The 23,926-nt window shown below is 52.6% G+C and overlaps 2 protein-coding genes and 1 long non-coding RNA gene across 3 annotated transcripts; 2 read left to right on the forward strand and 1 right to left on the reverse strand.

The window, feature by feature from the left end:
* The first annotated feature begins 1,808 nt into the window (after window positions 1-1,808).
* Window positions 1,809-5,634, forward strand: LOC131915396 (uncharacterized). The gene has a single exon (XM_059268608.1). It carries the CDS (start codon window positions 1,938-1,940, stop codon window positions 5,601-5,603), a length of 3,666 nt encoding a protein of 1,221 aa, XP_059124591.1. The 5' UTR covers window positions 1,809-1,937; the 3' UTR covers window positions 5,604-5,634.
* A 3,984-nt stretch (window positions 5,635-9,618) lies between these two features.
* Camkv (CaM kinase like vesicle associated) lies at window positions 9,619-23,360 on the forward strand. The gene is made up of 11 exons (XM_059268611.1): window positions 9,619-9,793; window positions 18,937-19,040; window positions 19,155-19,286; window positions 19,457-19,531; window positions 19,749-19,887; window positions 20,027-20,147; window positions 20,290-20,365; window positions 20,455-20,591; window positions 20,753-20,831; window positions 21,062-21,149; window positions 21,423-23,360. Exons 2-11 carry the CDS (start codon window positions 18,946-18,948, stop codon window positions 22,011-22,013), a joined length of 1,533 nt encoding a protein of 510 aa, XP_059124594.1. The 5' UTR covers window positions 9,619-9,793; window positions 18,937-18,945; the 3' UTR covers window positions 22,014-23,360.
* LOC131915400 (uncharacterized) lies at window positions 18,209-21,478 on the reverse strand. Its single transcript, XR_009380330.1, has 3 exons — window positions 20,472-21,478; window positions 20,263-20,363; window positions 18,209-19,211 (listed from the first exon to the last, which is right to left on the reverse strand). It is a non-coding gene; the product is annotated as an uncharacterized LOC131915400 (long non-coding RNA).
* Window positions 23,361-23,926: the final 566 nt, after the last annotated feature.

A 23,926-nucleotide genomic window follows, 5' to 3' on the forward strand; every position in this document is an offset into this window, starting at 1 on the left:
CTAAGGTATGTCTGCTTCACGAGTGGGCCAGACCCTTCAGCTGGCTCTGCTCCCTCTCTTCCTCTAAGAGACCTCAGGACAGTTGCTCACAAAGGACCCCAGCCCTGGAAAAGGGGGTTATACCTCACTTCTGAATGAGGTAGACAATGAGCTCAGTCATCAAGCAAGTGGGCAGCAGGGGCGAGGGTATCTCTTAGGATATCTCACTTCACTGCTCCATTCTTCCCAGGTACAGCTCAACTTTATATCACATAGATATTAGAGGCTGCTGTCAGCATCTCTGTCACGGAAAAACAAGTAGCTTGCTCAGACCCGAGATTAATGAATTGTGTTCTGCAAGGGTGTGTGTGTGTGTGTGTGTGTGTGTGTGTGTGTGTGTGAGAGAGAGAGAGAGAGAGAGAGAGAGAGAGAGAGAGAGAGAGAGAGGAGAGAGAGAGAGAGAGAGAACCCGCAGACCCGTGGGCTCTTCTACCTTCCCAGGCACAGCGCAGTGATAACTAATTTGGTTCCCAGGAATCCAAGCTGCCTGTTCCCTATCTTAACTGAAGAGGGAGGGTGGCACAAGGGGCCTGAAATGTGGCTGAGTCAGGCTTTGCCCAGCAGCCAATCAAAAAGGTGCGGATACAGCACAGTACCAGCCTTAGTCCCTGGTCACATAGCCTCACACCCCACGGCCAACTGTAAACACTATTTTTAACCTCTGTGAAAACATGTTGCTTCAGAGGAAGACAAGCCTCCAGCTGCATCCTCCACAAACCTGTTTCCTGGGTGGAAAGACTGAGGCCTGAAGGGAACACAGCCCCGGAAGACAGAGGGGGTAGGCCTAGACTCAGAGCTGGAGGAGGAAGGAGGGTTTGACTGCCCAAGGAAGACCTTCCAGAAGTAGACCCATGCCGGTGACCTGTCCTCTAGCTGTAGAGGAGCAGTGCTGAGACCCAGGGAAGCCCCGGATCTAAGGGGCTGGTCCAAGTAGATTTGATTCCTTCCCACCCCTCTGTTTCCCCATCAAAGAAGAGGGAGAATTGCTGATCAAGCCTAAAAGCTTACATTTTTTACATGTCTATCCGTATCCAGAGCTTTGTCTAGCTTGCTCTTGCTGTGTCTACAATACTGTATATATAATGCTGAGCACGCCCACTGTGTGCTCAGTCTCGCACCTGCCATGTCCCGACTGTGAGGCTGGCCCTATTCCTACTATGTCCCGATCATTCCCCATCTTGTAAGTGGCACTTGGTTAACAGTGTGGCTACTGCAGCCTAGGCCTGTGCCTAGTGCCATGCTCTCATTGCGGCCAGGATGAAACTGACACAATGTGACAGGAGCTAGAACATTCTGACTTGAAGATTCTGAGTAGAGGCCCCACCTCCACCACCCCCATACCCACTCCCGCAAGATACTGGTCCTGGGCTTCAGGGACATGTGGCTCTGGGGAGGGGGCTCTCTGAGGCACAAGCAGAGGAAAACCATCTGGAGTAGCAGAGACTGCCAAGGAGCTGCTGTCCCTGGAGCGGGAGCAGAAGCAGGGAACAGGGGAGGGGAGCCTGGGGCTGAGCCTGGGCCCCTCACCCTCTTCTGTCTCTTAGACAAAACAGTAAAGAGGCTTTGCTCTTGCAAAGGGCCCTCGGGCTTCCCTGACTGCTTTTCTCCCTTGACCTTACCTTGGTCCTCTCTAGGACACTGCCCTCACTCAGGGGCTGGCCTGGATAGAGTGGTCACTGATGGTTAAGTAGGGACAAAGCTGAACTATAGCAGTCTAATGTCATTGAGATCCCTAAGTTTCTCCACCTCCTAAAGTCTCCAGAGAAGCACCCCCCTCAGTGGGTGGGGCCCCTGTTATCCCATACTTTGTCACTCTCCAGGTCACTGGGGGCAGTGATTGTGTGGGGTCACCATGGTAACGAAGTGGGGGCAGGGCACCCAGGGCATGGAGCAAGACTATGGAAGCCACCAAGAAGGTGGGGGGCCCTGATCCATCGGGCCCCCAGGGCCATCCCCTGCTTGGCAGCCAGCAGCTAAGGGGTGGCTTCAGAGGGTCCCAGGGACCATGGATGAGCTCAAGATTCCTATACTCGAAGCAGGGGTTGTCATTGTCCACTGGGGCCATCGCTGATGTGACCTGCAGCTCAACCTCCCAGGCTACCCCCTCTCAGCCTATTCACCAACCACTCCAGGATTCTGCTCAGGTCAGCTCCCAGTGTAATTATGCACAGGCCTCCCAAGACACTCCGAGATTCTCCTGTTCTAAACCATTTCCAAACCCCACCGTGGGAACCCAAGAGCATCTCCTCATGGACGATGGGACTCAGACTCTACCACTGTGCATGAACAATGACAGCACCAATGACAAAGCCCAGTATGGATTCAACCTCTCCCAGAGTCACTTACAGATTGGGAGGGAGAGCAAGGCTCCAGCTAAAGTTCTGATAGGCTGGGGCAAAGGAACCTGTAACATTGGCCAGACGGTCCCTGTGGGTCCCAGGAAGAGCCGATGGCTCCCCTACCTCCTCTTAGGAGAGAGTGATACAGTTGAAGGTCAAGATCCTCTTCAGACTCTGGTTCAGGCTCCAGTCCAAGATCAGGGGCAGGACAAGGGTCCAGATCTGGCTCAGGATCCTAGCCTAAATAAGACAACTTCATCATTATTACCTCTTCTCACCTCAATTCAAGCTTCTACTCCAGCTGTCAATAGAACACCAATGCCTGCTGCAGTTGAACCCTACACCTCTAATCCCGACCACCTGACTAACACCACCGTGGCCACTCAAGACCTGCCTCTTGATCTCAAGAATGATGGCAACCAATTGCTCACCCTCCTAGATGCTTTCAAAAAGGACAAAGGGTGTTTTCCCCTTAAGGAGACTCCTCCCACTCCAACACATACTCCAATAGACTTTCCAGCCCACACCCAGGAGCAAGATGTTAACAAGATGCAGGTGCCACCCAAGCAATCTGAGGATCCTGTAAAGAAGTCTCTGGTCCATGCCTCCAGGCTAGATACCTCAACACCAGCCTTAGAGCCTCTAGCTGCTCTCAAGACACAGAGAAGCAGCCCCAAGATTTGCAGCTCTCAGCCAGACAAGCAGCTCCCCAATGCCTGCAACAACAACAACTGTTCCAATGTGCCGCTGCCTGCCAATCACAGACTCTGCGACAAGCAGTCCCCGCCCCAGACTCCCAGAGAAGCCATGCAGATTCCCGTTTCTAGCGCTCCGACCTGCCAGCTCCAGGATGCTGTAGAAGACCATGTGCTGGTATTCGATATAGCCACAGGCAGCACCAGGATGGGGCTGCTATGCCACGATCCCACAGGCTCACGGGCAGTGCTTGTAGGCCTCACGCCCAACCATCCATCCATTCACACCTCTGAAAATGTGCTGTCCTCTCGGCTCTTGTCCAGGCCAATCCTCTCCCCTAACAGTGACCACCCCAGCCTGTGGTCCACCACAGCCATGTTGTCTAGCCCTGTGCCCTCCAGCCTCTCAGCTTCAAGCTACCCAGAGGTAACCCTGGTTTCCAAAGAGGCCAGACACAACCTGCAGCCACGGACTTCTCCTGGCACTGAGACCCCTATCAGGATTGGGATGCTTGCTAGACCTGTTGTACCGGGGACACCCCTCCAATATGGTGAAAAGACACCGGTCCAAGGTCCTGATTCTAGTTGGTCCAAATCTGAGGCTGAAACGATTAACCCTAGCCACACCATCTGGATGCTGGACTCTCCCAGAATGCAAGACAGTTCCACGGTCCAGACTAGGAAATCACAGTGGATAAAGCCAGATACTGCTTCAACAGCCGATACCCAGAGACTATCCAGATCTCCACTCCAGGAGGAAGTAGGCAGCAATAACCAGAAAGAGGTCAATTCTGCTCAGCCTAGTGGCCCTCAGGCTGAAGATACTAAGCAGGCCTTCCTCACTGGTCAGAGTTTCCTCAATGGGCAGAACCTCCTTGCTAGACAGCTACCTGTAGCTGAGCAGGGCTCCCTATCTGGTCAGCCCCTCCTTACTAGTACACCTCATCTCAGTGAGCAGACTCCTCTTTCCAAACAACTTTCCCTCCCCAGACAGGTACCTCTCACAGTGAAGCCCCCCACCACCAATGAGCCCACCTTCACCTCTGGGGAGTGTGGCCAGCTCTCCACCCAGGGGAGTGAGTCCTTGGGCAATCCGACACACGTGGGAATTCTCCGAGTCCCCCTGGCACCTGAGGAGGCCTGCATGTATGTGAACAGAGATAAAGTTGGGAACAGCAGTGCTCAGAGATCCAGCATACATCCGCTCCCATCCTGGCAACCTAGCGACTCCCACAGGGCCCACCAGGAACAACTGATCACGTTCACTGGTTGTAAAGACTTGCCCATATCCATGGTGGGCCCTCAGTCCCAGAGTGGACATCAGTTCAAGTTGGCAGCTGAGGCTGTTACACGCTCGTCGGCGGTGCCACACCTGGGTCTTCTCCATGGGAATTGCTATGGGTTAGTACCCACTGTGGACGCCCTGCCGGTCCAGTCACCAGTGCTTTGTCACCACTCATCAAGTCCCTACCAGCACATGGCAGCCATAGTGATTGACACAGGCACAGGGTTTACCAAGTGTGGACTGGCTGGAGAGGACCACGTCCTCAGTGTGGTACCCTCCCAAGTCCAGATGCTGCAGCATTCAACCCAGGGCCAGCCCCAGTATGTGGTCCCCGAACAGCAAGAAGGCTCCTACTCTGTACTGAACCGAGGAGTGGTCTCTGACTGGGATGCTCTAGAGGTGCTGTGGCAACACTTGTTCTACTGCAAGCTCCGAGTGCAGCCTGAGGAGATGGCTGTGCTCGTGGCTGACTCCCCCATCTCACCGCGAACCAACCGAGAGAAGGTGGCCGAGATACTCTTTGAACGCTTCCGCGTGCCAGCAATGCAGACAGTTCACCAGGCTCTCCTGACGCTCTACGCTTACGGGCGCACCACGGGCCTTGTGGTGGGAAGCGGCCACGGGACCTCCTATGTGGCACCCATCCTCACTGGGGACCTGGCGCCACTTGACACCTACCGGCTGGATGTGGCTGGTGCTGATCTCACTAATTACCTGGCTCAGCTGCTCCTAGCAGGTGGCCACTCACCACCCAAGGCAGAATTTGTCAGACAGATTAAAGAGGCCTGCTGTTATGTGGCTATGGACATGGCAGCTGAGATGGCCCAAAACCAGTCCCAGGCCCAGGTGGAGTTTGTACTCCCAGATAAGCAAGTTATCACACTGGGCTCTGAGCGCTTCTGTTGCCCCGAGGCTCTCTTTCAACCCAGTCTGCTAGGTCTCAACCAGCCAGGCCTCCCACAGCTGGCCCTGCTAAGTATCAGCCGGCTGGAGGCCAAGCAGCAGGAGCAGCTGCTGGCCAATGTGGTGCTGGAAGGTGGTAACACCCTGGTGAATGGTTTCCCTGAGCGCTTGAGACAGGAGCTGGGCCCTGGTGCCACTGTTCTGGGTTCTCCCCACCGTGCAGTTGCTGCCTGGCTCGGGGGTTCCATCATGGCATGCCGGAACTCCTTCCAAAGCCTGTGGCTCAGCCGCAGGGAATACGAAGAGGAGGGTCCGTGGGCTATCTACAAGTACCAGCTATGAGCACATAAACTTCTGGTTCTGCTCACTTTAAGTACTGTTGCGTGTTTTAGGTGGAGGGTGGTGTGGGTAAGACAAGACTCCAGACATGGGGTCAATGAGGGGGATCCTGGTTCTCCCAAGGCATACCTAACTTAACACTCAAGAACCTCACGAGCCCTGGCAACCTGCCCTTGTCAGAGACCCCCGGAGCCCCTTGGTCATCATTATCTCTAATCTGGTTTGACCTTACTGCACCCCAAGGGCAACCACATAAAATGGCTGCTGTGGGGTTTTGCCCTGTTGCCCTGACGACAAGTGCAATTACCCTTGATTGCCAGCTTGTTGCCATGGTAATTTCAAACATAATGTAATAACCCACACAGCCTAGAGTGAGTCATGAGGTGGGGGTGGGGGGCAGCCCCTTCCCCTAGCTCCCAGAGGAAGGATTGCTTCTGGCTTCCTTCTTGGGCCTTCTTCTTGGGGCTGAGGCCAGCAACATGGACAGTAGCTGAGCAATTCCAAAGATGGCTGCGGGTACAGGGGGCCATTGCCTCCAAAGGAGGGTGCCTGCCAGAATCTGTGCTTCTTGGGGAAGAACCTAGTAAAGAACACAAGTACCTCTTAGACTCTAAACCTTGGGAGGGTGTTCTAGCTGGGTTATCAGGGGCTTCAAAATAAGAGGGCATGGGAGCCCTGCCGTTGGTACCCAGGGCAGGAAGTAGAGAGGGCAGTTAAGTGCTGGACCCCAGATGGGAAGCACAGCTAGAGCTGGGTTACTGAGGCTCCAGCCTGCTCTGTAGGCTCTTTGGATGTTGAAGTTCACATCTTATCCTGCCTCTTATTCTGGCTTTCTGATCCTCTAGCTTTGGTGGGAGCCAGAACCATAAACTGGGCTCCCTTCTCCTCCCTAGACTCCCCTCCCCTCAACCCAGGCAGCTCCCGAATGCTCAGTGGCCAGGGTTCTCATTAGGAGGGCTCTTGCAGAGGCCATTGGTAACACCAAAAGACATTTTTTTTGGTTTTTGGTTTTTGAAGACAGGGTTAAGACTTTTTATTATCCCAGTGGCTAATGGATAGCTAGAAGCTATGTCCCTTCACTCAGACTGGCTTTGAACAGAGTGAAGCTTGGGACTGATTCAGTGGATGGCCTGGAAGAGCTGAAAGGGTAAGATTAAGCTGGTCTGTTAAAAAATTAATTACTATACCCCCTGTGTGTGTGTATGTGTGTGTGTGTGTGTGTGTGTGTGTGTGTGTGTGTGGTCATGGTGATGGTGGACTAGTCCTAAGTGTGTGTGTGTGTGTGTGTGTGTGTGTGTGTGTGTGTGTGTGTGGTCATGGTGATGGTGGACTAGTCCTAAGTGTGTGTGTGTGTGTGTGTGTGTGTGTGTGTGTGTGTGTGTGTGTGTGATTGGGTGCATATGGAGCCAGAGGCTAACCTTGTGTTGTTTGTTCCTCAGGCAACACTTACTAGTTTGCTTCCGAGACACGACTCTCACTGGCCTGGAACTCATGTATTAATTAGGCCGACTGACTAGCCAGCAAACCCCCTATATCTACCTGGCTCTGCCTCTCTAGCACTGGGGATTACAAATACTCATCACCATGCCTGGTTTTCGTTTTCGTTTTTGTTTTTGTAAGACAGGATTTCTTTGTGAAGCATTGCTTGTTCTGGAACTCACTCTGTACACCAGGCTGGCCTGGAACTCACAGAGATCCACCTGGCTCTGCCTCCCGAGTGCTGGGATTAAAGGCGTGCGCCACCCCACCCCAATTTTTGTTGTCGTTGTTTTACACACGGTTCTGAGGCTGGAATTCAGGTCCTCATGCTTACATTGCAAGCACTTTACTGACGGGTCTTATTGCCCGTTTTCCAGAGGGCAGCTGGAAGCTGCCTGAAGCCTAAACCTTGAAGCTGATCCTACCTTGTGTCTCCCTGGGAAGTTGAGGGGCAAGCCATGCCTTCAGGTTACCCTCCACAAATGACAAAAACTTGTCTATCCTCACACACACACGTGAAAGCAAGGGGTGGTTCTGGAGTGGAGTTTGGAAACAGTCATGACATAAAGTCGTCACAGACCTGGCCTGCCCTAGGCACGATCCAGCCCTCTTCCTCTGTCCTGCTCTTACAGCTTGATTCAGCCTCCACAATGCCAAGCTTTGTGTCAGACAGGAAGGGGAACCACAGCTCTGGGGACTAGTTGCTGCATCCATGCACATGTGGCAGCAAGCACGCCTGGGTGCACAGGGAACACAGACACACGTGCCCCTGGGCATCACTGCATACACTGTGCTGTTTCCATCTCCCTCGATATGAGAGAGCATACACATTCACGTGTACACATACACCCTGCCATGTGCTGTCACCCACGTGCACACAGTGTGCACAGGACCAAGAAGAGGTGGAATACTGCCAGCAGCAGGCAAAGCTCTAGGGAACCACCCCTTCCCCTGACTCTAAAGCCCTAATCCAGCTTCTTGGCCCCCATGCTTGGGTAAATCATGACCCTTAAGAAAGGTGGAAAACATGTATGATAAATGCGAGTTATGCAAGCCATGTCTTGGCTATACCATAAACCCAGAGGCCCACTGTTTTGGGAATAATAGGAAGGATTGCGTGCCAAGTCTTTCGGTCATTCTGCAAACGTCAGTTGAGCATTGTGAGATTAGAGATAGGCTCGCCTGCCGAAAGATTCCTACCTGGTACTGGGGCGGGTGTACGGCCAAGACTCTTCAGTACACAAGGAGCTCAGATACAAGGACAACATGGCCTTGAGGAGGTGACCAAAGGCAGGGAAGGCTATGATGGCCCCAGCTGGCCAGTAGTGGCACACGCCTTTAATCCCAGCATTAGAGAGGCAGAGGCAGGGGGATCTCTGTGAGTTCAAGGCCAGCTGGTCTACAAAGTGAGTTCCAGGACGGCCAGGGCTACACAGAGAAATGCTCTCTCGGGGGGGGGGGGGGGGGGGGGAGATCTGAAGGGCTCAACAGCCCCTCTGGAGGAAGTAATCCAGAAGCCTTGAGCCAATCATTTCTCCTGCAACCTTCTGGCTCCAGCCCCAACTTCCCTTCGTTGGTCCCTTCTGTCATCAGCTATGGGTAGTGATGCAAAGAGCCTCGATCAACATGTGACCCTGTTCCCAGGCTGGTTGGCCAGGCAACTCACTAGAAGGGCAAGATGGGATGGAGCCCAGATCCAGACAATGAAACACCTAAATCTGGCCTTTTTTATTGTCTCAGGCTAGTCCAGGACTTGAAGGCAGTGGGGTGGGCCTTGGGCCTATTTGCCTCCTTGATAAAAGACAAACATGTCCAAGGTCTTCATTCAAAACTCTTTCGAAGTAGTTCCATGACCCCATATCCTAGCTCAGATCACCTGAGTCATGCTGCTTAGGATGTGTTTAAGGATTATTACAAAGAGAAGAAAGCAGACCCCACACTACATCATAGGTGACTTTTATAGTTTGGAAGATTCAGAGCTATACAGAGGGGGCCGACCGAGCCAGCCAACCTGGTTGGGAATTTAGTTGGGAAAGACTTCAGCCTTTGTAGGAGTTGGTGGTCCGGTGATCTGAGGTTCTCACTGTGGTATCTTGTCCATTCCCAAATTGACCACAATTGCACACATACCCCTCTGTGTTTATTCCTAGCTAGGGGGTGCTCTAGGGACTGCCCATGTGGTTCTAAGTAGGTCCAGCCCTTTGGATCAGGTTTGGGAAACTGGGCACGACCCTGGCCTCCTGGAGACTACTTCTAGTCCCGAGACTTCTGTGCAGCTCCAGAGCTCAGGCTTTTCTCCAATTCCACCCCACCCCCCATCCCCTTCCACACTCCTTACTCCCTACTTTGGGACTGGGAAGGCCCCCTTCGCCTCCTGTTGCTGGGTTTAGAGTCCGATGGCCTAAGGGAGCCTAGCAGGTGTTCAGCAGCTCCGCTGCCAACCTGCATACGCCCTCCGTTAAGTGGGATTCCAGTCTCCGGGTCTGCCAGGGTGGGGGCGGGCCGGGCGAGGAGGCCCCGCCCCCAGCCCGCCCCCGGCCCGGGGTGCGAATCCGCTGCCAGAGAGCGACTGGCGATGCTGGAGGTTCTGGAGTCGAAGCGGCTGCAGCTGGCGCCGCGTCTGCCCCGCGTGCCCGGAGCGGATTCTGCCGGCCGCCCCCGGAGCCCTGCTGAGCCGGTTATCGCTTCCTCCCTGTGACCGACCAGCGTTGCAGGTGCGGAGCAGGGAGGGCTGGGACGATGGGGAGGGCGCCTCCTGGATGCACGTTGTGGGGGTCATGGGAGATTGTTTCCATGGCTAGAAAAATCCCCGCGCAGGATGCGCGCGATGGCTGCGAGGACTCTGGGGGTCCCGGCAGGGGCACAGAGCGAGGTTTTTGCAGATGCGAGGTGGGGTGGCATGCGGGGTTGGGCTAAAGTTCCCCATTACCTCGGACGGCTTGGGAGGGTCCCAGGAAAAGCCTCTGCAGCTCCGAATTGTAAAAAACATAAACCTTCGAAGATTCGTGGTTCCTCTTACAGGGGTAAGGTCCAAGGGCCGAGCAGTCCATCCTCGCTCCCAGAGCGGTCTCCAGCCCCTCCCAACTGCCCCTGGGGGCCCCCTCCCTCCGGTTTGGCAGTCACTAATTTCCATGACAACGGAGAGTTCTTTATGGGCGACAATCCGGAGGGGGCTGGGCGGGGCTGCTGCGGGGCTGGGGGAGGAGGTTCTAAGCCCGAGTGGACCATTGGCCCCAGCCAAGTTCAGGCTTCCAAGCTTTATCTTGAGGGTCATTTGGGTGGGTGGGTGGGGGGCGATGCACGGACACACGTGCGAGGTGGGGGTGCGGGGCGCACATGTTCCTGCTGGGAGGTGCGGGGCTTGGTGCTCACACGTGGGCCTCCCGCATGTGTGTTGCTGTGGCAGCGGGGGCGAGCCGGCAGCACTGGGGAAGGGGGTCAGGGTGGTACCAGGGTGAAGAGCAGGGACCCTGGCTGGGGTAGCAGGGGACAATCAAAACATGGGCTTCTGTCTTCCTCAGCTTGTGTTGCCTAGCAAGAGACCCCGGGTGCTTGAGCCCTAGCCCCACAAAGGGCTGGCAACTGCTCCCCGACCCCAAACCTGCTCTATCAGGTTCCTTCCTAGAGAACAGGGCCCCTGCTTGTCACCAAAAGCGCCTGACTAGTCTGTACTACTCTAGATCTTCTGCACACCACCCCCCAAAACCAGGCTTAGGCTTTGGGGCCCCCGGGACCACCTTTGCAGACCTAGGCTGGCGTCCCCTCCCCCTCTGAGTTGATTCCTGGCAGATCCGGTGACTTCTAGGCCTCAGTTCCCTCAGCTTGGAAATTAGTATCTCCATTCCCCTCAGAACCAGGATGGGACAGGGGGTCTCCCTTTCTTTCCTCATTTAGTGTGGATCCCCAGGTGCCCTACTCTGGCTTTCTACATATCTGCTGCAGGCCTTCCTCTGTGTGTCCATTCCCCGGGGGCCACCAGTTAACAGGCTGGTGGCAGTCCTCTGCTCTGAGGGAAGACTACAGAAGCTATGATGTCTGTTCAGGGAAACTGAGGCATGGGGAGTATCGGTGTGCACTTGTCATCCTGTTTATGGCTTGCTCACGGTGCTGTCTGTTTGGTGCTGCTTTTGGCCCTCCTGAGAAGATCTGCCCAGGACTGATGACAGGATGAAGCTGAGCCGCAAGAAGGGCTCTGGGGACCCAAGACCGGGAGAGTTCAGCTGATTGGGATAGAGATTGCTGGGGACCCTAGGTACAGCTAGGCCAGCCGAGAGGAGGGCTTATAAAGGGAAGTAGCCAGGTTTCTGGACTTCATATCTTCCTCCTATGCTTGTGTCAACTTTTGGACCTCTCTTGCCTAAGCTGCTGTAATGACAGGGAGGGAGGCTGGAACCGTCCTGCTGGGGACTGCAACAGCTTGCTCTTCCCCTCCAAGAGGCTCCTAGATGCTGACCTCTTTTCCTGTGCCTCCCACGCTAAGTTCAGTGTATGTCTGGACGATACTGAAGCGTCTTGAAAGCCAAATGCCAAGGGTAGCTCCTGGCCCAGGGGATGAGAACACATGGCCATGGAGGTTTTAGGCTGCTGCTGGGCATTCCGAGTCCTCAGAACCTCCTGCCTGCTTCCCTCTCTTGCCTCTGTGTCCCTTTTCCTCTGCCGCCTCCTTTTCCTCTTTCCAGTAGATGCTGCCTTTGTCTCTGTGTGTCTCTGCCTCTTCCTGTGCTAAAGTCTCTCAGTTCCCCCACCTTCCCTTCCTTTATGGAGACCGGGGTCACAGAACCCATGGGGAAGGAGCCAGGCCAAAATGTCAGTTTGGGAAGAGGGACCCTCACTAATACCTAGCTTTTCCTCCTCCTTTTGTTTTAAAACTTCCATCACCATAGCAACCTTTTACTCCAGTGCCTTCCTCTGCGGATCCTCTCCTCCAACCAAAGGGATGCAGGGCGTCCAATGGCTTCAAAGATTGGGACCCCAGGTTCTAGGGCCAGTGACAGTTGGCTCTTGGCTTTGCCTGTATGTGGAGAGCTGACTGTTGTGGAAATAGCAGTGCATGCTCACTCCGAAGACTTGGGGGGTGGGGGGTGGGTGGGCAGGGGCTCCTCCATACTCCTGACACAGGTAGAAAGTTAGCACCAGGAACCATTGATGGTGGCACAGCTTGTTTCCTGCCCCCCAGGACTGTGCCCTATCCAGTCTCTTGGGCTTAAAGCGTGACCTGTCTCTTGATACCACATACACTGGAAGGAGGTTGTTACCTCCCCTGGGCTTGTGGCTGAGGCTTCAGCTATGAGCCAGACAGGATTTGGGCTAGGGCATGTCCATTTGCAATAGAAAACTCAGGCCTCATCTCTGAGAGAGGAGAGGAAGGGAGGGAAGGGAAGAGGTGCCTGCAGGCTGGTGTTCACAGCTGCCACTAAATTGGGAGGTGTTGCCTACAGTCAGGAGTCAGCGGGAAGCCTCCTGGGCCCTTCCTGGCCTCTCTAGATTTACTGCAAGCTCTGGAGCCCCTGGCAGAGGCCAGGGCAACAGGAAACTTCATTTATGGATTTTAAGGTGAGACCTGAGACAGACTGACCCCTGCTTTCCAGTGGAGGAAACCCTAATGTGGGCCTTTTGGCCTCTGGTTCGGTGGGTTCCTCTGTCTCAGACTTGCCTAAAGATCCGGTATCGTTCCTAGGGGCCCTTTATTACTAGGGCACCAAATAGTCAAAGGCTTCCTCAGGGTTTCCTGAGACATGAATCACTGAGCCCAGTAGCCAAGCTCCAGAACTAGGCAGTAACGGGAGGGCTGAGCCCTTAGGTTTCCAGAGCCTGCTAGTATGGAGGACAGTGGTAGTGCTCCGTTCTGCCCCAGGTATACACTGTTGATTTCCTTTGCAGAGAGGGAAAGGGATTCTGTCTCCAGGAAAGTGGCCACAGTGGGGCTCCTGGGCCATCCCTGGGCCATTGTGGACCTGACCTGGTTCTTTGTTGTTGGGAAGAAAACTTTGCTTTGTTGGTTGTTGATTTGGGGCCATGAGGATGAGACGTGCCATTCTCTTTCTGCTTGGCTTCCCACCTTCTTCAGGCTGTCTCTAACCTCTTTCAGCTTTGGGACCAGAGTCCCTCTTGTTGCTGAGAGGTACCAAGGGGCTTGGTGTATCCAACCTACAGCCTCACTGGAGCAGCAGCAGGTAGCAGATGGTGGGATGAATGGGGGTGGTGGGTGCAGGTACTGATTGGAAACATGGTTCCCCTTTCCTTTCCCCTCACCCTGAGAGATCTAGGTGTATAAGTGAATTCAGCTAGAATGCTGGAGAGGGGTAATAATTGGGTGACATCTGGGCAGCCAAGGTAGAGGGGAGTGGTGGTAAAGTAGATCTGTCCCTGTCCCATCATTGAGACCTGTAGGACATGGTTATAGGCTGATAGCACTGTGAGCTTTTCATGGTAGAGACAGACCCCAAGACCAGACCAAGCCCCGTGGACATGAATGCATATGCATTGCCAAAAGCTGGCACCAGGATCAGGGACAGGCATACACAAAACCTCCCACCTACACCACATTGGCAGAGGCAAGAGCTGTTGGAATAGGGAGGGAGGTGGAGCTTGGGAAAAGTATCTCAGAAAAGGGCCATTTTGCACAGGGCCTCGGATGGTTTTAGACAACTTGTTACATAGACAACCTTATAATGTCAGAATTTGTACTGAAAGAACACTCAGCTCTGGTCCTGGTTCCTTGCCCACGTGGAGGCTGTTCCGCAGGGCAGCCGAGGTGGGTAGTGCTCTTACCAATGCCTACACTTCCTGCCACTGAGCAGATACACTTGCGCCGGCGAATCACCTGTTGTTGAACATTTAGGTAGTTGCTGATTCCTTTTTAATGTTATAAATAACTCTGCAGTGACAAATGGGATTCCCATGGGAATCTTTGGGGGAGGGGTATTTGTATCAGAGGGAGCAGTATAACAAAAAAACAGAATTAGGAATGGTCCCTGCCCAGTCCTTCTGGGAGACCTGCAAGCCAAGGTACCATCCTCCTGCCCAGTGAATGGCTCTCAGATTCCAGCCTGGGAGGGTAATCACTCCCCCTCAAAAAAAAAAAAATTTTTTTTTAAAGCCCTTAGAGTACAAGAGGACTGATGCAGGCCTCTTCCTCCAGATGTCACGGGGTGGAGATGGGTGGCTGGCAGTGGTGCAGGCTGAGCCTCTGCTCCGAGCTGCAAGAATGAAATTTCAACCACATGTATCTCCCTAGCAGATGCAGGGGCAGGGTTTTGGACATCGTGGCAAAGACACACAGCCGACATCTTCAAAGCATCTCTCCTTTGCCTCTGTGGTATTTCGCTAGATGGCTTAAGCTCTGGCTTGAATCACACTGATGAAATGCATTTGTATTCCCCAAGCTCAAGTAATGCGGATGAAGAAGTTATGGAATTTGATCCTTAATGCTGAGGACACATTTGAGGGAGACCCCTGGGAATTGTGTAGCTGGCCTCTGCCTGGAAGGAAGTGATTGGCAGTCAGGGTTGCCCATAGGGCTTGTCTGGAGCCTGGCTTTTGGCCTCAGCTGGCAGAGTCCTCCTTGCCAAGGGGTACTGACACTATAAGTGCCTTCAGACAGGGGAATATTTAGGTGCTCAAGGCCCTGGCCCAGGTCCTTCTCCATCAGGCATTTTGTGGAGGCAGAGACAGCAGAGGTGGCAGAGGCAGAGCCGTTTGAGGGAGGCCTCAGTGTAGAGCTTGGTGTAGCCACAGGCTGGCACTAAACAGACTTTATGGAGGCAGACTCTGGGGTTAGATCTATAAAGGTAGACACAGCCATCTAACTCGGAACAAGGGCAGCGGGTGCCTTTTCCTTTGGATGCTGGGGCCAGCCATCCAGCACTGACATTTAGGATTGAACTGTAACTGACAGAGTGGAGGCAGGGCACTGTGCTCCAGGTGCAGAGTTCCTGGAGCCTACTGAGCCAGCAATAACCAGACCAAGCCTCACACCTGCTCCCCTGTGTACTCCTGCAGTAGTTTAGTGCTAGGCAGGCTTGCCTTGCCCTTCCGGACCGACCATCACTCCTGACTGCTTCCTGGCAAAGCATTCTGCTCCGAGGCCCAACCCTCATGCTGCTTCTCCCCTATACAGAACTCCTCCCTCTAGATATACCCCAAACAACATGTCTGAATTCAGTATTTACTAAATCCATCAAAGTAATCATATTAAAAATTCTAAAGAAAAACTAATAACATCAGAGCATGGTGGCACATGCCTATAATCCCAGCACTCAAGGATAGGAACAGGAAGATTAGGAGTCCAAGGCTAGTCTCAGCTATATATCAAGTTTGAGGCCTACTTGAGCTACATGAGACCTTGTCTCAAAAAAATAAAAAATAAAAAAATAAGCCGGGCAGTGGTGGCACACACCTTTAATCCCAGCACTCGGGAGGCAGAGACAGGCGGATCTCTGTGAGTTCGAGGCCAGCCTGGACTACCAAGTGAGTTCCAGAAAAGGCGCAAAGCTACACAGAGAAACCCTGTCTCGAAAAACAACAACAACAACAACAACAATAATAATAATAAACAAAAGATACAAATTTGCACCTTCAGCATCCACTTCTTTGCCCTCAAGAGAACTATTTCTTTTCATGTCCTAGAAAAGTATGCCTTCTCACACCCAACCTCAACCCCCAGTGTGTGCATGTGTACGTGCGTGTGCATGTGTGTGTGAGCACTCATGTCTGCAGATACTCAGAAACCAGAAGAAGAGCATCAAGTTTTCTCTGCCACTCTCCACCTATTCCTTTGAGACAAGGTCTCTCCCTGAACCTGGGGTTTGCATTTTCCTGGCAGTAACGAGCCCCAGTAGTCCTCTTTTGTCCACCCTCGGAGCTTGGGGTTTCAGGCATGTTCAAGATACCTGACTTGTTATGTGGGTGCTGGGATTCAAACTCCAGTCCTCACAGTTGTGCAGCAAGCTCTCCTAACTGCTGAACCATCTCTCCAGATCTCTGCATGTACATTTTTACCAAGATATAAAGTACAGACGACTGGCTTATAATAAGTAATAAGTTTTGGTTTTACTCAATTACTGGGCCAGCCTCAATGAAACATTTCACTCTTAGGATAAGAATTTATACTGTATCAAGCTGATAATAGAAAAATAAATAAATAAATAAATAAATGAAGGAAGAAAGAAAGAAAAAAGAAACACACACACACACACACACACACACACACACACACACAAATAAGATATAAAGTACATTCAGGCTGAGAATCAGGTCTTCCAGAAGCCCCCATGTGCCTTAAACCAGTCACCGTATCCTGTGCCTTAGGAGGAACCATTGTGTGACTCTTAGAACGTATTTTCTGCTTTTCTGGACAGTGTTACTTCTGTGTTTGAATCCCCAGCAGTATGGCGAGTTCTGCCTGTTTTGAGCGCTATCAATAGACTCACACTACATGCGTTCCTTCCTGTTTCCATCAACACTGTTTGCAAGATACACTATTTGGCTGAGTAGAACCATAGTCCTTCATTTCCTTTGCAGCATACCATTCTATTATATGACTATACCACAGTACATCCTGCTGGTGGTAGATTTTTGGGCTCTTTCCAGCTTTTAGCAATTATGGATATGGCAATTATGAGCATTCTTATACAAGTGTCCTGAGGCATAAATGTATGCCTGCCTCTCTCCTTTCCGCCCTCTCTTTGACAGGATCTCCCTATGTAGCCCAGGTTGGCCTGGAACTCCTGGGGCACAGTTGGCTCAAATGTATGCATTTCTGTGGAGCAAATATTTAAAGTACGTAGAGTGGGCTTGCGAAATTGTGCAGTGGTTAAAAGCATGGACTGCTCTTCCAGAGGGCCTGGGTACAGTTCCCAGCACCCACACAACATAATTGTCTGTAACTCCAGTTCCAGGGATCCAACCCCCTCTTCTGGCCTCCATAGGCACTAAGCATGCATATTGTGCATAGACATACATGAAGGCCAAACAACCATACACATACAAATAAATAATCATGAAAAATAAAAGAAGCACATAGAATATATTTGTTTGAGAAAATTGGTCCTGTCCTGTCCTTTATGACAAAGTCTCCTGTAGCCTATGCTGGCCTTGAACTCATCAAGTAGCTGAGGCTGCCTTAAACTCCTTGAGTCTCCTGCCTCCACCTTCTAAGTGCTAGGATTTCTGTGCACCACACCTGGTCCAGGCTTTTTCAAAGGGGAATTGCCCTCCTCCAACAGTGTTCATTTTGTCCGTAGCTTCACCAACATTTGGCATCTCTAGACCGTCAGAGACAAAGAACTACAGGCTACGAAGGGTTGCTGAGAGTGGAAGAATAGTCTTCCCCAGGAAGAGCACATCAATTGATTATCCAATAGCAAATGGTCAGCCTTGAAAACATACATTCAAATGACACTGCGTGGTCCTAGCAGGTTATATAATCAGGAACATATGTATACACACACACATAATACACACACACAATACACACACATACACACAATACACATACATACACACACAATACACACATACACACACACAAAACACACACACATACACATACACACACATACACACACACAACACACACACACACACACAACACACACACACACACACACCACAACAACTAAAGAAAAAGAGGTCATGGATTTGATTAGAGCAAGGAGGAAGGGTGGGAAGGGGAAAATGATAATTATATTATAATCTCTAAAAAATTTCCAGGGGTGGTGGTGCACACCTTTAATTCCCAGCACTCAGAAGACACAGGCAGGCCGAAACCAGCCTGGTCTATAGAGTGAGTTCCAGGACAGCCAAGGCTGTTACACAGAGAAACTCTGTCTCGAAAAAACCAAAAAAATAATTGCTGAAATAAACTTAAATATATGTTCATGCAATAGCTAGAATTTAAAGATTTATTTATTCATTCATTCATTCATTTATTTATTTTTGTTTTTTTCAAGACAGGTTTTCTCTGTGTAACAGCTCTGGCTGTTCTGGAACTTGCTTTGTAGACCAGAATGGCCTTGAACTCACAGAGATCCACCTGCCTCTGCCTCCCGAGTGCTGGGATTAAAGGTGTGTACCACCGCCGCCGCCGCCGCCGCCGCCGCTCAGCTTTATTTATTTTTTGAAGTAGGGTGTCCCAGTATAGCCCAGGCTGGCTCAGACTCATGCTAATCCTCTTGTATCAGTTTCCTGAGTGCTAGAATAACAAATGGGAGTCACCATACCTGACTTTAAAGAAATTGTGGGTTTTTTGTTTGTTTGTTTGTTTTAAAATTACATTTATTTATTTTGGGGGGACAGTATAGTATGTGCATGGAGGTCAGAGGACAATTTGTGGAAGTTGGTTCTCTCTTTCTGTCATGTGGGTCCCAGAGATCAAACTCAGGTTTGGAGGTAAATGCCCTTACCTGGTGAGCCATCTACCTGACCCTAAAGAAACTGATGGTTTAATCCCGTTACTGGAGGCAGGAGGATTCCAGCAAGTTCCAGGTTAGCTTGTTCTATATATCGAGTCCAGAGCAGCTAGGGCTATATAGTGTGACCTTGTCTCAAAAATCAAAACTAAATAAGTAAACGAATTGTTCTGTAAGTCTTTTCAAGTGTATCTAATGAAAAGCTGCTTCCTAATATGTCAACTTAGTAAATTTTTGCTTAGTGGGAGCTGTTGTAGCTCAGGCAGCCAGCTTGAGTGGCTGCAGTATGACCTGAAAAAGCAAAGCAGGTCTACATTTGCCTACTTTGCCCTTCACTTGACCTGAGCTGGACTGGGGTTTCCCAAAAGCAGATTCAATGTTGTTGGTGGGGGGCGGGGGTAGAAAATGGTACATTTGAGTCAGACCTCATCCTGCTTGCATCTTAGAGCCTAGCAATGCCGTTTGGGTGTGTGACTCTGGGCGACAAGAAGAACTATAATCAGCCATCGGAGGTGACTGACAGATATGATTTGGGACAAGTCATCAAGACGTGAGTGTTGGGCATATTGGGCAATGATGGGTGGATAGACCAGAGTTGGGGAAGGGGGAGTGGAGTGTCCCCTGTCCCAAGGCCTAGGCTGAGCAGAGTGCCTGCTGGCTTCAGTGAGGAGTTCTGTGAAATCTTCCGGGCCAAGGACAAGACAACAGGCAAGCTGCATACCTGCAAGAAGTTTCAGAAGCGGGATGGACGTAAGGTGCGGAAGGCGGCTAAGAATGAGATTGGCATCCTCAAGATGTGAGTGTGAGGATGGAGGGAAGAGTGGGGTAGGAGATGGCAGGGAAGGGCTTAAAGGGCAGGGGGCCTCAGGAAGTACCAGTCAGTCTGTTATAACCACCCACCTTAGGGACCAGAGCTTCTCTCGGGTTCACCAAGCCCTGACTACTGACTCCTCCCACTGCTACTAGGGTGAAGCACCCTAACATCCTGCAGCTGGTAGATGTGTTTGTGACCCGCAAGGAATACTTCATCTTCCTGGAGCTGTGAGTACAATTCTGGGGTTCCAGGATCCCCCAGTCCCTAGGACCTTTTCTTTTTCCTCCCTTTATAGCTAAAAAAAAAAAAAAAAAAAATCCACTTTTGGAACCCTTGTGGTCCCAAGGCCCTGGACCCTGCCCAGCCAAGTGCCTGCTACAAGTCAGGCCTCCCAAATGCTCTGTCCTCCTGCCCACGCCGGGCTCAGGGGCTGGTGTCCCTCAGGGCCACGGGGAGGGAGGTGTTTGACTGGATCCTGGACCAGGGCTACTACTCGGAGCGAGACACGAGCAACGTGGTGCGGCAGGTCTTGGAGGCTGTGGCCTACTTGCACTCACTCAAGATTGTGCACAGGAACCTCAAGGTAAGGCCAGAGCCAGAGTGACTGGATCGCTTGACAGCTGGGCTGGGGATGGAGTGAGTGCCACGTTGGGCCCTTGGTCCAGCTTCTGAGGCCCTCACAGTAATGTCTGCCCACCCTTCTACCCTTCTGTTCTGGACAGCTGGAAAACCTGGTGTACTACAACAGGCTGAAGAACTCAAAGATTGTCATCAGTGACTTCCACCTGGCTAAGCTAGAGAATGGCCTCATCAAGGAGCCCTGTGGGACCCCGGAGTATCTGGGCAAGGAGGGATGGGACAGGGGATGGTGGAGGGACAGCCTTCAGGGAGAGACTTTGGGGTGGGGAAAAGTCTCTGTTCCGGGAAGAGGGTATGGATGGTTATCCTTGATACTGACCGGCAGATGGACGCTTTTCTTCTTTAGCACCGGAAGTGGTAGGACGGCAACGGTATGGACGCCCTGTGGACTGTTGGGCCATTGGTGTCATCATGTACATCCTGTGAGTGAAAGGGCACATAATTGGGCTTGCAGCCAGGTTGGCTGGACAGTTGTGTCTGTGGCCGTCACGGGTGACCCTGCTCCATGTAGCCTTTCAGGCAACCCACCTTTCTATGAGGAGGTAGAAGAAGATGACTATGAGAACCATGATAAGAATCTCTTCCGCAAGATCCTGGCTGGTGACTATGAGTTTGACTCTCCGTACTGGGACGATATTTCTCAGGCAGGTGAGGAGATACCCAGCATGTGGGCAGAGTATAGGGCTGGAGGGAGGGAGGTGCTGCTCTCAGTGTCTGCTGGATTTTACTCCTGCTCCCCAGCCCATTCATCACATCTAGACAATGAGATGGGGCGCCCATGCCTAGCCTATCCCTGGCTTTGTCCCCAGCCAAAGACCTGGTCACAAGGCTGATGGAGGTGGAGCAAGACCAGCGGATCACTGCAGAAGAGGCCATCTCTCATGAATGGTGAGCAGGGCCCTGTGGAGAGTGGAAGTGGAGGCCAAGTTTCTGTTGCCCTCTGAACTTCTTACAACAGAAGTTTTTATCCTCGGGGTCCTGAAGGTCAGTCAGGGAGGCTTTCTAGAGCTCTGGCCCAAGCAGAGGCTCTGCCTGGTGGTCCTAGATCACACAGGGAAGAGCTGTGTAGTCTCCATGAAGGCACAGCATCTCATCAGAGGCACTGGCCTCCTTTCTAGGATTTCTGGTAATGCTGCTTCTGATAAGAACATCAAGGATGGCGTCTGTGCCCAGATTGAAAAGAACTTCGCCAGAGCCAAGTGGAAGGTAGGGCTTGGCTTGCTTTCCTCTTGGCCCAGTGCCAAGTGCTTCTTCCTGCACCCACAGTTTCTTGCTGCCGCTGCACCTCTTCAGCTGAACACAAATTTTCCCCAGGCTATCCTATGCGGCTGTAGATTGTGCTGTTATCTTAAGCTGAAGTACTGACTGGCTGGGTGGCCGGAGGCAGCTGGGGTACTATGGAAGGGGCTGGGTTAGCCATTTGGAAGGAGTGGATCCAGCAAACCTCACCACGAGCCTTTCTTACGGTCCTGTTTTCAGAAGGCTGTCCGAGTGACCACGCTCATGAAACGGCTCCGGGCGCCAGAGCAGGCTGGCGCAGCTGCCGCGCAGGCGCAGTCCACTTCAGACGCTGCCGCACCCGGGGCTGCCGCTGGTGGGGCCGTGGCTGCCGCCGCGAGTGGAGCTGCCCCAGCCTCTGGGAGCAGTGCGACTGCAGCCACAGAGGGCGATGCTGGGTGTGCTGCCAAGAGTGATAATATAGCCTCTGCAGATCGCAGCGCTACCCCGGCCACAGATGGCAGCGCCACGCCAGCCACGGATGGCAGCGTCACTCCGGCCACGGATGGGAGCATCACTCCGGCCACGGATGGGAGCGTCACTCCAGCCACTGACAGGAGTGCCACCCCAGCTACTGATGGGAGAGCTACACCAGCTACAGAAGAGAGCACAGTGCCCACCACCCAAAGCAGCGCCGTGCCAGCTGCAAAGGCAGCTGCCACCCCCGAGCCGGCTGTGGCCCAGCCGGACAGCACAGCCCTAGAGGGTGCCACAGGCCAGGCTCCTCCCTCTAGTAAAGGAGAAGAGGCTACTGGCGGTGCCCAGGAGTCTCAAAGGGAGAAGATGAGCTGAACGGGCAGCCCGCTGGGGGTCTTGAGGGATGGGAAGGAGGGTGGGAGTGTGGATGAGGGGCTTCTTATTGTATATAGAGTCACTGGCATGATGCTCTAGCTCCCCCCCAAGCTCCCTCATCCCAGTGGGGCATGCCTGGGGGCCATGGGAGAGCAGTCTCGTCTCCTGTGTGAATGTGTGTGAGTGGTGGGCAGGCCAGAGGCAGGGCCAGCCCCAGCCCCTGCATGGATTCCTTGTGGCTTTTCTGTCTTTCGCCAGCTTCACCAGTTTCTGTTCCTTGTGGGATGCTGCTCTAGGGATACTCAGGGGGTCCTTGCTCTCCGTCTCCTCCCCTTCCTGCCTCATCATTTCCCCAGGCAGGCCCTGCAAGTCTCATACTTTCCCAGGCCCTAAATTGGGTGGCCTTGCCCTGAGAGCTGGTCCTCCAGCGAGGCCCTATCAGCAGTGTTAGGCTCCCGCACATGAAGGTGTATACCTGTGGTGTGTGGGCTGCTCTAGGAGTAGACACTGGCTGCTAGAGAGGATGCAGAAATCTAGGGCAGTGTGCTTTAAGTCCAGTCTGGTCACATGGTTGGGGGCACTGCACGTTAGCTGTGGGGATCCTCAGAAGTGGGAGAGAGAATGGGTAGAAGGGTAGAAGCTTCCATCTTTTTCCCTGGGTAGGCCCTCTGAAGATCCTTGTGTTATTTCTTGCCCTCCCTAGTCCTGTAGAGGGTTGCTCTGTATCCTGATTCTCACAAAACTCTGAAGGAAAGGAGAGAAACAGTGAGGCTGCAGCGGTGAGACCTAGAACAGAGCACAGGGCGAGCACCAGGGCCCCACCCTATCTGGGTCCTTGCTCTGAGCTGGATAGGGAGGGCTGGTGTCCCCCAGGGTCTTCCTAGATGCTACTACCGCGGGAAGAGATCTTACTCATGGCCACCTCATGCAGACTCAGGCCATACATCCTCTTCCTCCCAGGGAGGCATGGCAGTACCTCATAGGCTGCTTGAGAGTTTGTTTTGGACAGTGGCAGATTTCTGCTCTTTGTTCAGCAACACAGAGAGGATTTTCCTCTATTTCTGCTTTCCCAGGCTGGGTATCACTCAGCCATGTTAAGTTGCTCTTGCTGGGATGAGGGAGTAGAATAAGATTCCTCAGTAACTGGAGGGATGCTCTTGGCAGGTACCCTTGGTCCGACCCAATCACAGCCTGAACAGGCAGCCACGCTGGGCCTTGCCCCAGCCGGGCACTCCACAGTGGTCCTGCCCTTCTCCCTGCATGCCTGTGGGTCTGCTCTGGTATGTGAAGGTTGGTGGGCTAACTGTGTGCCTGCTGAACCTGGCAAATAAACGTCACCCTGCAAAGCCTCTGGCCACCCTCTTGCCTTTGCTTCCTCTGTCCTATTGGGGAGGAGCCCATGGAAGGCAGTGGGGGAGGGGAGAGGCTGGGAGCAGGTATTTGGGTAGTGGCTGATGCTCAGTGCATTGCTTGGAGAAGGTCACCTTCTCCAATGTGTACCTGAATGATGTTGATGAGGATCCTCTGGACTCTAGGAAACCATGTGAGTGATGTGTTTCAGCCAAGAACTATCTCTGAGATGAGCACTTGAAGGGCTGATGCTTTTCCAACTATTGTTGACCAAAGAGCCTTTGTCTTAACTTGGACATAGAGATGGAATCCACTCAGGACCAACCACTACAGGGAGAGGAGACCTTGCTCATGGCTAGAGTGGGCCTCTTTGGGCTGGGGAGAGGGTGGGATTGCACATAAGGTCTGTGCTGTATGTTGATGCCTACTTCCTGTGAATACCTGTGCTTTCCACTTAGACCAAAAAGATTTCACTCTGTCTTCCCCAGCTGGAGCAGATCTGCTTTATAATATGGAGTCATGTTTGTGTCTTCTGGGGGAGTAATACTGCTAACTATATCGTA

The sequence above is a fragment of the Peromyscus eremicus genome, chromosome 7, assembly GCF_949786415.1.
Source record: "Peromyscus eremicus chromosome 7, PerEre_H2_v1, whole genome shotgun sequence".
Classification (NCBI taxonomy): Eukaryota; Metazoa; Chordata; class Mammalia; order Rodentia; family Cricetidae; genus Peromyscus; species Peromyscus eremicus.

Coding starts and splice junctions, on each gene's coding strand:
- LOC131915396 (XM_059268608.1), top strand. CDS start 1,938: ATGGAAGCCACCAAGAAGGTGGGGGGCCCTGATCCATCGGGCCCCCAG.
- Camkv (XM_059268611.1), top strand. CDS start 18,946: ATGCCGTTTGGGTGTGTGACTCTGGGCGACAAGAAGAACTATAATCAG. Junction 19,287..19,456: donor GAGATTGGCATCCTCAAGAT/GTGAGTGTGAGG, acceptor CACTGCTACTAG/GGTGAAGCACCCTAACATCC. Junction 20,592..20,752: donor GGACGATATTTCTCAGGCAG/GTGAGGAGATAC, acceptor CTTTGTCCCCAG/CCAAAGACCTGGTCACAAGG.